This window comes from Triturus cristatus, chromosome 10 (genome assembly GCF_964204655.1).
Source record: "Triturus cristatus chromosome 10, aTriCri1.1, whole genome shotgun sequence".
NCBI classification, from domain to species: domain Eukaryota; kingdom Metazoa; phylum Chordata; class Amphibia; order Caudata; family Salamandridae; genus Triturus; species Triturus cristatus.
This window is the reverse complement of record NC_140593.1, coordinates 1035419717-1035434351: the sequence shown is the minus strand read 5'-3', so window position 1 is coordinate 1035434351 and position 14635 is coordinate 1035419717. Positions and strand designations below refer to the sequence as shown.

The 14635-nt window shown below is 40.5% G+C and overlaps 1 protein-coding gene across 4 annotated transcripts in view; it reads left to right on the top strand.

The window, feature by feature from the left end:
- DCUN1D3 (defective in cullin neddylation 1 domain containing 3) overlaps positions 1-7701 on the top strand; it is a 117882-nt gene extending 110181 nt beyond the window's left edge. For 2 of the 4 annotated variants that reach the window (XM_085629099.1, XM_085629101.1), the window contains exons 4-5: positions 3493-3573; positions 4047-6419. In XM_085629099.1, the coding sequence (XP_085485225.1) occupies positions 3493-3573; positions 4047-4527 (562 nt within the window). In that variant the 3' untranslated portion in view covers positions 4528-6419. Of the gene's footprint in view, positions 1-3492; positions 3574-4046 lie in introns of all 4 variants that reach the window. The other 2 variants (XM_085629102.1, XM_085629103.1) reach the window with 1 other exon arrangement.
- The last annotated feature ends 6934 nt before the right edge of the window (positions 7702-14635 follow it).

Genomic DNA, 14635 nt, shown 5'->3' with positions numbered 1-14635 from the left:
TATTTGATGGTCTGTGAACAATGTTGGTAACATGAAAGTTTGATTCGTATAAAAGTAAAATGAGCCTACCTTTTGATACAAAACATGGATGAGTATGTAGAACCTGCCTGTCTTGGAGTGCTTGAAAATTTAGTTCACACACTGACAAAACCTGTAACCAACCTTCTTAGTGATTTGAGGCAGCAATCAAGTCTTTGTTGACTTTTTGGATTGCTGTTCTAAAAGTATTAGAGTTGTCAGTCTGTAATCTGTCTGATAGTCCTGTCCTTCTTTGAAATAAGGATATACAATTATTAGTCTTCTATAACCCTTTTCACATTTGGCTATTAAAAATGCACACTGTTCAGCCGTAATGGGAAATGATTTCTATTGGTTTTCTTTTTGGTGGATGATGTAATTGGTAGTTTTCAGACTATATGCAGTAGTCTTCCTGTATCGTGAAAAGCATGCATTCTTCTGCTGACCAATGTTGCATGATCGGAGAGAAGGTGAATGAGGGGGACAAAACTGTACACTGAAGTCCCCCTGCTCTTGATCTTGTATTTCCCAGAAACCTTTCTTGTGTTTCTGAGGTTGTGGGAAAGGTTGTTGGCGTTGATTACTTTCCTGCCGTGTGTGATGGTGCTGATATGGTTGTCTTTGAGCTGTTGCTGGACATTTTCCGTGTTCATGCTTTTAATGTGGTCTTTGCTCTCGCAAAATGCCCATGAACTTAACTGTTTCCATAAACTTCCTCTAGTTTCTCATCCACTTCAGGGACAAAGAAATGATGACCATCAAATGCCATATTCTGTTGCTGATCCTCTGGTGTATCTGAGATGCATAGGCAAACATACCTTCTGAGTATCAAGCATGTGCTAATTTGGTGACAAATCATGACCACTGGAACTCTGGCACAATCAGTTTGCACATAGCCTCCTAGATAATTTATTTTGCACTCTTCATATAGGGTTCAGGACTGTATTGTTTCTTATCTTCTATCTCCTTCCGTTCATATAATTAATATCCACTCAGTAGTACACACGAATAGGCAATTCACCAATTTATGGCATCATTTCTGTCAACATTTTTACCAGCAACACAATCTTTCATTCTTTCTTTCTTTCTTAATAATATTCATTTTGTAGCTGTGTAAAGTCCCATGGAAAAGGAATAATATTCCCATTTTACATAAATCGGACCAGTGGGGCAGCCTAGTCTTTTCTCTCTCCTTTATGCGTAATTGGGCTGATCTTTACTGGATTTCTTTAATTTTCACTGTTAGTCTTGAAGAAAGTCTTCAGCATGAAAAGATGTCAATTGTTTTTTCTATCCTTTACAACATTTTTATTTGGAAATACCATACTGCTCCTCGATCTCCATTTTTGAAAATATTTTCTGTCTGTACCAAAATGGATGCATGGCAGTAAAATACGGAAAGCAAAACGAAGTAAAACAAACAGCTAAAAACACATACCAATGCTGTGAGAAATCAGCAACGAGAGGTTAGCAAAAAAAAAAAAGTATTTAAAGCAATTGTAAAGGCTAGGTAGGTTAAAGTTTCCTTAATTGAAGTGTCAAAATGGCCTACTGTCTGGGGCCAAAATAGTTGAAGGTACACCCACCAGATCTAAGAAGTGTGAAGCAGAATCAAGTTTCTAGAATGCACGGAATGGTCAGTGGTATATAGATAAAGCATGTTGTCAGGCTGATTGCTCCCATTCATAAAATGAATGATTTATGAGTAAGACCAAAATTTGGAAATTGTACTCTTCATGCCAACCAGTGCTGCTCCGATCCGGCTTTTGAGAAATGATCAAATTCATCACTTTCCAAACTCATAGCAATGACGTGCACCTTCAGAGAGACCTCCTTCAACCAAACAAGAGACTTAACAGAAGGTTTAATCCCATAAATAGGGGCCATAGTGCACAATCTTAATACTCTGAATTGTTCCCAGTAACAAGCAGCTTGGTTTTGCCACCATTGAGCATCACAAAGTTGCTGCCCCATTGATGAATAGCTGCTAAACATTCCTTAAGTTTCAGCACTAATTGTCCGGCCTGCTGGTAAGCATGGTGCTTTTTCCTAGAAAAGGCTGACACCCCTCCCCCAGCATAATGATGAAATGAGGGTAGGCCATGGCAAGCCAAAGATAAGGGAGAATAGGGGAAATTGGATAGGGCTGAGGCATTCCACATACCAAATTCAAAATGATAGATCTAAAAAGAGAAAGCATTAACGTTAGAAACAGCTCCTCCAAAAGACTGGAATCACCATGCCTCCTATCCTAGTTACCTCGAGACCTTTGAAAATACCATAATTTACTCCCATCAAATACAATGGATAGATCCAGTTGAATTACTCTAGCTGAATCTCAGTGGTCAAGAATAGTTCAGACCTTAAACCATGAGAACAAATGCAGATTCAGTTTTAGGTCCTAGAACAAACGCAGATTCAGTTTTAGGTCCATGGTCAGAATTTATGTAATGTAATTAGCGGCACACACTTCACACAAACACGGTTCGTGCGATGTTCTTTCACATTATATATTTTTTTAATTATTTCTGTTTGTAAGTGTGGCCGTGCTTTAATGTAATTAGCGGCACACGGTTTGTGCGATTATGATTATTTACATTAGGCGCTGTGTTCCTGGCACTCCTTGCTATTAAAATAACATGTGCTTGTGTGTTTTGCTGGAATGGGTCTCTGCTCCTATCAACATGCCTGCAGCTGCTAGTGTCTTCTGTGCCCTGCTCGTCGCTAGCCCATTTCTCCATGCGTTGCCCCCCTCCACCTCGCGTTGCTGCTTCTATCAACATGTCTGCAGCTGCGCGCTGCACTCACTGCTGGGTTAGATGGCCTGTTGGGTAGCACAAGGACACTGTAATGTTCTGTGGAAAACAGGAGCTCTGCAATATTTTCTGCCCTCTACTCCACCCCTGCCCCATCTGATATTTTTAAAACCCACCAGCTTGCCGTTCTTTTGAAACCTACTGCCCTCCTCCTCTTGCTTTCCTCTGTTTCTAAATCAACCCACCCCCACACTTTCCTGTTGAAGGAACCCGAGAGCCACGTGAAGCTTTTTTTAATATCTGGTACTTTCAGAGTGTACTTAACGCCTTTTTTGTCTTAGCGCAGAGGAGTACAATAAGGGAAGGAAACGAGTATGCATAAATTAAAAACATACATTTAGAACATCAATAGCTCTAACTGACAAATGAGAGACCTATTGCATTGCAAATGCTTGTTCATTGATTAGATTGTGCCATTTGAATTGATACATAGTCGATGCACAAAAAAATAATATTCTAATCTGCAACTCAGTTGAGGACTCTGGGTATCGCATGTTTCTGGACTACAAACTGACACTAGATAGCCCTGCAACTGGAATAGTTACACGGAAGTAACAATATTTTACTTTTGTTGCTATTCCAAGGGGTGGGGGGGAATTACAGATGAAAACTTTGTCACCTATTTCTATTATTTCCCACTTACTTTCATTACATTTAGATTTCAGTGTTTCTTCTTGGCCAAAACAATGATGGGTCTACACCAATGTCAACTTGCAGATTTTCCCACCACATTCAGCAAGTACGTAGAAACCGCAAAAAATAAGAATATTGATTACCAAAAATGAATTCTCCCTCCTATTTCTGAAAAATTGAAAAAAGCTACCTTGGCACAGCAAACCTTTTGTTGATGATATGTTTATAAACAAAACACACTTTCTGGCACAACACTTTTTCTGTTTTTAATAAAAACACCAATTTCGGCTATTTTCTTAGTACCTCCGGGGAAATCTACATAAACTTGGATGTCAAAATCCCAAACATATTCGGGGGGTTTGACAAATTTGACCAGGATTTAGTTTTGTGAGGGGGGAAAAAGCAATAAAGCCCCCCCCCACCCCCCACCCCATGTTAATAAAATAGGCTCCACTTTAATGAGAGAGCCTGTTCACTCAAGGCGTTAACCTGTAATTGTGAATGTCCGTTTTAGTAACAGCTCCTAAATTGTAATGCTTTTCTTCACTAATAACCACTTTTTATGTTGTTTTTCCATAGGAAAGAATTTTTTGAGGGCTGCAAAGCAATTCATGCAGACAGTAATGAAGGAATTTGTGCAAGATTCCCTTCTCTCCTTAGTGAAGCCAAACAAGAGGACAAATTCAAGGATCTCTATCGATTTACCTTCCAGTTTGGCCTGGACTCTGAAGAAGGACAGCGGTCACTACATCGGGATATAGCCATTGCGCTTTGGAAACTTGTTTTCACACAAAATAAACCCTTAATTTTGGACCAGTGGTTAAACTTCCTCATTGAGAACCCCTCAGGAATAAAGGGAATCTCCCGGGACACGTGGAACATGTTCCTAAACTTTACTCAGGTGATTGGTCCAGACCTCAGCAACTACAGTGAAGATGAGGCTTGGCCTAGTCTCTTTGATACTTTTGTGGAATGGGAAATGGAACGAAGGAAAAAGGAAGAAACCAAATGTATTACATCTCCAGACACAGACCAACTGTGTATGGATGAGCAGACTTAACAGCATGTTAACAGTGACAGCGAAGATGGAATTCTTCTGCTCCTCATTAAATGTAAACTCTGGGTCTTTTTTGCAATGATAGAGGCTCCAGTTTTTTTCTACTTTACACCTTTCTCTGCCTTGTATTTGAAAGGGCTCTAAAATGCTGTATCATGTTTTAGGCACTTTCTTAGTATTGGTTATTCTTTCTTAACTTCTTTTTTTGGCCCTAAAATAATTGGCTTTGGCTAAAAGAAAAAGAAAATAAGAATGGGGTTCAGCGTTCATAGTGTAATTTAAGTCTGTTGCCATTTCTTGCACAATTTTAAATATTTTTTTTAAAGATTAAATTAACATTGCTAAATTATACAGTGCCAGATTCAAGTTTAACATGCGCTTTCAGGGGAGAATTGTACTTTCGTGGTGTGGTTTACAGTTTATGAATTCAAAAGGTTGGTATTTTTAAGTGCAGTGGAAGTGTTTATTCAGCCAAGTTGAAATAGCAAGTTAAACTGCAAACAGCATGCACAAAATATTCTTAAAGAGGATCTAAAAAAAAATGTCAGAGAAACCCTTAACAGGATATTAGCTCATTTCTACTTTGAATGCTGATGACTTGAAAATAGGAAACCAGACCTTCTTTCTCTTGGGCCGTTGCTATATTTTAGAACTTGAAAAACAGTACTACCTTTGCTTATGCTAGTCCGGTGAATCTCGGACATAAACCACTTTATTTAAAATCCAAAAACTGCACTAATCTCAGTTTTCAATTTCTCTGCCCACTTTGGTGTGCATTTTTGCATTTGTTTACCGAAAAGCATTGCAGATAATTCTGAGAACAGAACTGAAGGAAAGTTCTTGCAGATACTCTGGTTTTGTCCCACGACTTTTTCAGTAGATTTGTCTGGCAAGACCGACAAGCCCAGTTTTAAACTAGAATGGTGTTATTCCAGTGTAACCAGGTAAGACTGGTCCAATATGTAGTTGTTTCGTTATACTTCTGCTCTGCATACTTGCACACAGGAAATTGAAAACAAACAAAAATGGAAACTATACCTGCAATTTTAATTAGTAGAATGAGGCGAATTTTCTCTTGTTTAACTCCTCCAGGTAATGCAAAAGTAAATAATCCGTGTGGCTCCTGTAGCAACTCTCAAGCCCAAGTTAAAGATATGGTTATTTGAATTTGTGTCCATTGTACCATTATGAAAAATGAGACACATTTCTAGATCCATCCTTACTCAGTCTGTATTTTGTCTTGTCAGACCTATGTTGAATTTGTGGCCTGGTAATTCACTAATGCTCTGAGAATTTGCTTGCCCCACTTAAGAAATGTATGCACGCAGTAGGTTAATATTCTTATTAGTCAATCCCACTTCACTAATGTGGCTGCAGCCATTTCAGGTCACTCTCTGAATGACAGATATCCCCTCTCAGGAGAGGGTTCGTAGCTAAGAAAACCTAGAGTTGGAATCTTTTTGCTGTGCAGCTAGAATTGTAATGTTTCAGATTTACCACTGCAGTCCTGTTTTTCAGGGTTCAATTGCCATTCATCAAATGCACAGGAGCAACATTTTTTTTTATTTGGGGAGCGGTAGGGGGCAGAGGGTGGTCCATAAATTAGAACAGATGAAAGATGTCCAAGAAGTGAATCATTTAGCACTATTTTTTAATCTTTTCTCATTTTGTTATTGATTTTACATTTTGAAAAAAGGATAATGGGCTTAATTTTACTGTTTGACATTATTTTATCCTCTTTAATTTGTTTCTTTTTTTCTTTTTTTACATGAGTTTCAAATGTAAAAGAGTCTTTTTATCTACACTCTTTAAATCTTCCAGGCCTTGTGGGCTTTGTTTACATGTAAATAACAATAAAATAACTATCCGTTACTGCACCATATACATTCAGTACACTTCAATCTGGTTTCTTCATGCTCACATTATCCAGCATTTATGGTTTGATGGCAACTGAGAGGCCACAAACAAGCTTCATGTGGCTTTTGATACTTCCTCTGTTAAGCTTAAGAGGGAATGATTCAGCAATTGGCTGAGGAAAGCTCTGAATGACGTTGCCTGTTTCACAATATACAAGTCATCAGTCGAAGCAGTCCCAAGAGATCCACTCCACCCACACTAAATTTTTGGCGTCCCCGGCAATTTGGTTATGATGTTGATAGTTATTTAACGGATCTAAGTAGAATCAATAATACCAAACGTGAGGAAAAAATGTATCCCTTTATAAAGAGCAGGGTCATGCTTTTGATTTGCTGGATTAAAACGCAATCTAACCCAGTGAGGCGCGCATTCCACTCTTTCAGCTAGTACATAGATAATGTAATCAGACCTTCTGCAGGACTTTAATTTAGGCATTACAAAAGCTGTTTCAGCAGTTATTGAAACTTTAATCGTCTGCTATATGCTGTAATTTTTCAACTGCGTAAAGCTGGCAAATATAAACCAAAACTCCCATGTGCAGAAAAACAGCACCACTGTTTCACTACTATATATCTGAAGCAAAGCATTTGAAGAAAAACAAACGTTTAGTTCAGGTGATGATTTTTTAGTTTTTGTGCAGAGGATGATACTGCTTCTAGACAGTAAAATTTGTTGTGTGGTGGAATAGACAAAATTCTCTGCAACTCTAGCTGCAGAAGGAAACAAATATGTATAACTGTAGGGAAACCTCCATTTAAAAAATATATCTTTTTTTTTTTTGCAACGGTTAGTGTTTTGTTCCACTTAAATAGTGTGACCCCAATGGACTTTTTATAGCATCCCAGTAGAGAAATCGACACATTTAAGTTATTGACCTGTGGTTCCATTGTGACATTTGAAATATGAAATGTATTTATATGTTAAATTAATATTTAAAATATTGCATTCCTTGTCAATTTAAGCATTGAAACTCCAACATCTCTCCTATCTCAAGTTGTATACATTGATCCAGAAAACAGTGCTTCAGCTTTAATATGTGATGGACACAGTTTAACACAAAAAAGTATAATGTTGATATTTAGTTTGTCTTTTCACATTTTTATGCAGACGTTCTTACAGGAGTAAACTGTACAGTTGATGACTGCTCTGTCATGCCGTCATTGACATTTGGCAAATCTGCAATCTTCAATTGTTATTTTCTGTGCCTTGGTAAAGTGCAAGATATTCTGGCCATTAAAGCTAGTTTTTGGAAGGTTTAAAGACATCTTGGAATTACTAATTTGCCTGATAGAGCCACCATCCAACAATTTCTTGGTCTGAGGTAGAGTTGGAGGACACCTAATTTCCAGGGCAGATAAGAAAATTGAAGAGTATCTTCTTGGCCTTGTTCTTTGATTGCGTGAATATTAACTCACAGGAAAAATATTTTTGCTTGTTAGCACTTGAACTTGCATTCCTTGAACTTGCATTCCTTGAGTCATTTTGTGGAATAAATGGCTCCTTGTAATAATAGTGATGTTATGGAACATCAGTGTCTTTAAATCGATTTCAAGAATGTATATTATTTCATTGCTCTTCCCTTGGCTTTTATTTGAGCTCTGCTTTTTCCCTTGTGGTCCTGCTTTATCTGCTGATTTTGTCTTTTCGCTTTTGAAGTTAGAGTTGGAGCTACAACACTTCTTGAGGGGGATGTTTCAGTCTAGAATATTTTTTTTTAATTATTTTCGCTGGACTCCTGGATGAATTCGTCCTTTGTCCTGCTCTTCCAGCTTTGTTGAAAAGAGTATTTTTTTTTTTTACTGGATCGTAATCTTGTGTCAATTTCATATATATTGTTTTTTTGTATATTTAGAGTATTTTTAAGGTATCCGTTTTGCATAATTTACACTTGCAGGAAACTTGTTTCAGCAGAAAATGTGTCATGCAAAGTGTGAAATTGGATGTGCGCAGACACTAAGCAAGCCTCGTTCGCCATGTGACTTTAGAAATTGAACAGGCAATACTTTGAGCAGGGATCTTGTGTGACCTTTCTAATCTAGGGTATAAATGGCATACGTTTTGCACACAGATGAGCTGCAGAATGTACTACATATAATATGTGTAATGTTTGCAAAATTTACACACATAACATTAGGAAAAGAATATGCCACTTCGCCCACCTTCAGTTGTGAATTGCATTGGCCTTTGAACATTTGTTCAGAACTTTTCCTAAAAAAAAAACCAGACACTTTTAAAGAATTTTGTTGCCCTTCATATGTGACCATCTTTTCACAGATGTGAGCACCACCACCTGCCCAGGCATCACCATCTGTCAGACCCTTTCACTTTCTTTTCTGCCTATTGGGCACTGTGCCTAGCCTTGCTTCTCCAGTACTTCCACTTTTTCCACCAGTGTAATTTGTTCTTTTGTTTTTAATTCTAATTGTATAAAGAAGAGCGTGTCTCTCTCTGAGACATATATCATTTTACGACCAACTTCAAGCAGTGAGTAGGCTCTTGCCAGCGGTTGTCAGCAGCTAGCCCACCCAAAACCTGCTTTTCATGCCTGCATACTCCTCAATAAAATAACTTGTTAGTTCAAGAGCTTGACGTGATCTGATGTTACTGATGAATAGTTTCCATTTGAATTTCAGGTAAGTTCCGGTAGTAATGAGAACTGTCAACTACATATATGGAGGAACTCAGTCGCACCAAGTAAGAGGGATTCAGGACCTTGCACAGGCATTGCCAACAATGCCCATCTATTTATGTAAGATGGCCTCGTCCATCATTTCAGCACCACCTTCCACCCACCCATTAATAATAGGGGTGGGCTTCTGCCACATTCACTTGCAAAAAAAGCACTAAGTCACTAGGTGACGTATGCACACCGGATATTTTATGAAAGGTACCATAAGTGCCTCATCCCAGGAACCTCACCAAGCAGGTTTCAAGGTGGATCGGGCTTCTACAGACAAATCCCCCAACATGCCTGATAGACCTTTGGTCAAATCCGTCCAGTTGGAATTTGAGCTGGTGATCATTACCTGTGTTTCCTGTGGGACTCATAAAGTGCACTGCAAGCATTGGGAAAGCAGGGCTCTGCAACTGTAGCTGTGGGACCCAAGTCAGTACCAGTGCCTCCTTAGAAGATCAGGCCCTTCCTTTTACGTAAAAACGAAAGAGGGATTATGGCTAAAGAGCAGAAAGGTGCCCACAGGCATACTACTGTCAGATTCGGTCTTTGTGGGTACAGAGCATCCCAAAATTATCTGTGTTTACTTTTATTCTCGAGACTGAAACCTGCCTTCTGTACCATCTCATTCAGAAACTATATATCATTTTATGTAGTTCACTGTATTTGGGTTTTATTTTTCTCTGCTCCCTGTGAAGCTTTTTCATACTGTTCGTTTCTAGATTTTGAGCAGAGTCCTGGATTTCGCAATCGAGCTCGCTATTCTTTTCCAGACTGACTGGGCCCGTTGATATTCTGCAGTAACATCCATGTGCTCCAACCTGTTGTCTTTAATGTGAATCACGTTACAGTGAAGAAATGTTCTTATTGGGTTTCTTTAGTTTGTTACGCCATTTATCACTATAGACATCTTTACTTACTTCTACACTGCCTTGTATATAAGAAGAGATAATCCAGATAGCGTAAACACCTAGGAGCTAGCCGAGGCGCTAGATGGGGAATGTCACACGCATGCGCAGTTTTTCCCATTCAAAAGGGTTTAAAAACTGACCTCAACAGAAGCCTTTCTGTTCATGGCTTTTTGTACGAACTGGCGTTCGAGCCTGTTGAGAAAGAACAGCCAGTTACACCAGGAGAAAATCACCAGGAAGATAATTGATGTGAATTGCTTTTGTTCTATGTATGGAGAGAAGTGTTGATATGTTTACAAAAAGAGTTTTCGCCACATTGGAAAAATGTTTTGCACAATGCCATTTGTGTTGGAGTTGGTAAGTCTGCCCTTTTTTGCATTTTCTGCCAGAGCGAGATAAAAATGTCTATAGATATTGATGCAGAAGCAGTTCTCAACGTGCTATTGCTAATTTGCACCAAAACTAACGTAACTATCAAGCTGCACAGTTAATATTAGGTCAGATAAATAAAGAAGCATTATGTGGCTTAATTACACAAGCTAAAGTGCACTCCCCTTTCTGAGATCGTGAAGGAGTGTCCTCGTTCTGGGTAGTAAACCTGTGGTGACTGGTGCATTTCTAGTGTGCACTAGGCAAATGTTCTCCATGAACTTCGCTTTTGACCAAAATATGGCTGCATGAGTCTCCTTCATAGCAGGTTCTTTTTCTAGGCATGGCATTGCTTCGGGGCTGGAAGACTTGGCCCATATATCTTTCTGTATGTGTAAGAGATCACCATTAAATGCTCCATACCCTGTCAGGCCCGCTTCTAATTGGTACATTTGGCGAGAATTGATTTACAGCGGATTGAAATGCAATCTTCTGTTTTAAAGGAACTGTGTTTTCTACTACTTAAGTAACTTGATATTGGGGACAGCTTCATAAAGAGCCTTGTTGGAGTGGCGTCTAGTGTTATGGTCTGAGTCCAGCAGTAAACCCCACGTCCCTTTTCTGCACTCCGCTCTTCATGAATTGAGGGCTTTCCTTTCTTTAACAACACAAGTGGTGAAAATCAACGCTGTCTTAATCTCAAATCCTGATTTACGAAGTATCTCCAGAAATGTTCAAATTTGAAAATAAAAGTTTTCAGTAACTCCGGCTAAAAACGTACTATCTAACTTGGTACTTTCCTTAAGACTGTCGACGTCTCACCTGAGACTACGTGTGGCCACATTGCACTCTTGATCAGATAAAGTGATTTCTCGCATTTTTTATTTTATTTTAACAATTGCACTGTGCACAAGGGCGCATATTAAAGGCAGATATTTATAACGCATTGTGTAACGGTAGGGCAGGACCCGAAGTTATCGCTGTAAACAGCTTTCCTTAAGTGCTTCTTTGTAATTAGAATTTAGTCACTGTTTAATGTGTTTTGCCACCACGTTAAAAAGGATTGAATTATTTTTGTATACCTCCTTCATTTTATTCCAGGTTTATGCTTGTTCTAACACATTTCCCAACTTGTTGTTGCATCCCTAAAATTGGGTCACTGCTTTTAAATGCCATTTGTAATTTTCTACACCAGTGGAAGACATTTTACCTCCTTGAGAAAATAGTTATATTGTTTTCAGTGTTTTTTTCAACTTTTGTTTAGCTGTGTTTCATTTACTCAATTTATTGACATTTATACATACTTTAAATTATTTGTTTTATTGGGTTTTCAGATATAACAATACAGCAGACACGCAGAGGTATATGTTCTGTGAATTTTGGTGTGTTTGTTAAGAGCATTAAAAAAGAAACTGATCCAGTAACATCCCAGCAGAAAGGTAGCATTGAGCACTATGACCTTTGAGTATAAACAGCAATCAGACAGTTCCCAGACAGGTATGTTTACCAATAATGGCATTTCTGCCTATTGATGTGGATGGTCAACACAGGGAAGCTTTATCAGTCTCTGTTTTGGTTTAAGATAGGAATCTAAAGGGCTTTAAAATGTCATGTGGGTGGGATTGGGTATCTGCATCTCTGCATAGTTCTCAACTCTTTGTTTTGATATGGCGGTGTCTTCCAACCAATCTGTAACTTCAGTAGGGTGGACCTCATCCAGCAACAAGCCAATCTCTTTTTTCGGATATAATATTGGCACTCCCACCAGTCGTTTCACTGTGTTTACAATTTGTTTATTGTAATCCAACAATGTTGTCAGCGGAAAACATGAACATGTATACATAAAGGTTAGACTGATATTCTGCTTATGCAAAGTGTTGAAGAAAGTAGTGACATATTGGCATTGTTTGGGAAAGTTAGCAGTGTTATGTGTGGTAAGTGATGATTTGACACTTGTAGCAGAACAGAAGTTGAGAGCAGTGCTTGTGGGCCCTGTAATAAATACTGCTGTTATCGCTGAATGACCAACAACCATCTCTTTGGGCTTTGACTTTTAGGGGAGGCTAAATTGAACCCCCACGGCCTATCTTGGTAGGTGGGCTGGGGTAATATGCCTAGTTCAGTGAGCATACCGTATTACTCACAATAAACATAATGTTGAAGCAGTGTTTTTTTTAAAGTCTTTATTTATATTACTATTTAATGAATATGAGTAGGATTCTCCGCTCTGTAGCATGAGTTTATGCTGGAGGGACTACATGTGAGGGCCACAAATACAGTGTTAATCAGGAAATCTGGATTAGCCATAGTACAGCGTCTGTTGCCTCACACAAGAATGAGGTCCCCTGTTTAGTGTTACTCATTTCATCATCCTCAGAATATCACATTTCATGGAGCTGGCAAGTCACATAACTTCAAAAGCTGCAAGTCGGTTCTCTTTCAGTGTTGTAGTTGGGAGAGGCTGACATGGCTTTGGAGCGCTAGACACTTCCTGCAGTCCGAATTCAGTCTGGTGGTGGAGTGTATATGCAGCTGATAGGAGTGCATTACACTGAGAAGTCACTTCTGGTTTCAGTTTGCATGAACCTTAGGACCACTTGTAGGGCTGTAACATGCAAAGCTGCTGTGTGATGAAGCCGGGTCTGGACAGGTCCAACACTGCATTATTGACATTTGTAGTCTCTCTGTTCATCACTGTGTGGGGGCTCTTCGCTCTGTGCACTCCAGAGGATCGCTGCAGTTGGTTGGGGGAGTAGGCACTCGTCTCCAGTGTTGGTAGTCTTCATCAGCTGTAGGTCCTCATAGCATCACATTGCCCTGCTGGACCAGGAACTGTGAACTGAATTGTGGCATGGTCACCACGTTAGTCAGGCTCATGTCTCTCTATTTTAGAGTGAAGCAGCAGCAACCCTTTAATTCATTCCTGAAAAATATTCCCTACTGTCCCAATCAATCAATTTGTAAAGCGCACTACTTACCCGTGAGGGTCTCAAGGCGCTGAAGGGAGGGGGGAACCGCTACTGCTCGAAGAGCCAGGTCTTGAGATGTCTTCTGAAGGTGAGCAGGTCCTGGGTCTGGCGTAGGTGGGTGGGGAGGGTGTTCCAGGTCTTGGCGGCGAGGTAGGAGAATGATCTGCCGCCGGTGGTCTTTCGTTGGATGCAGGTGACAGCCGCGAGGGCGAGGTTTGCTGAGCGGAACTGGCGGGTGGGGGTGTAGAAGTTGAGTCTGTCGTTTAGGTAGGCTGGTCCGGTGTTGTGGAGTGCTTTGTGTGCGTGGGTGAGGAGTTTGAAGGTGATCCTCTTGTCGACGGGGAGCCAGTGCAGGTCTTTCAGGTGGAGGGTGATGTGGCTGCGTCGGGGTACGTCGAGGATCAGACGTGCGGAGGCGTTTTGGATGCGTTGTAGTCGATGCAGGTGTTTGGCTCGGATTCCTGCATAGAGTGCGTTGCTGTAGTCCAGCCTGCTGTTGACGAGGGCCTGTGTAACAGTTCTCCTTGTTTCGGACGGGATCCTCTTGTAGATCTTGCGGAGCATGCAAAGGGTGTGGTAGCAGCAGGAGGAGGAGACGGCGTTGATCTGCTTCGACATGGAGAGGAAGGAGTCGAGGACGAATCTGAGGTTGCGTGCGTGGTCGGTAGGTGTGGGTGCCGTTCCCAGCGTTGTAGGCCACCACCAGTCGTCCCAGGCCAAGGGGGTGGGTCCGAGGATGAGGACCTCCGTCTTGTCCGATTTCAGTTTCAGACAGCTGCTCTGCATCCATTCGGCGACAGCCTTAATTCCCTCGTTGAGGTTCGTTTTGGCGGTGTGCGGGTCCTTGGTGAGGGAGAGAATGAGCTGGGTGTCGTCGGCGTAGGAGATGATGTTGAGGTTGTGCAGACGGGCTACTTGTGCGAGGGGGGGCAGACAGCCAACATTTCTGCCTCTTGTCTCAGCCTTTGTAATGTACAGATGCACCGAGTTCTTCCAAATCAAAAGGTAACCTATGGATAAGCCAGAGGGAAGGGCTTATATCAGTTCTAAAGGCAGTTGAGGTCCAGCCAACAAGCCACTCAGATTCAAAGTTGGTCCCACTCCTTTGACGGTGGGCAGCCATTATAATGTATTTCCTTCAGGAATGCCATAATTCCCTGGCGATTCCCTACTTGGATGAACTGTGTAGATCAGCTGCCCTAACCATTTGTCATGTCATTTCCCACTAATGAGGACATTAGAGACCCATGGTAACAGTACCACTTTGGGTG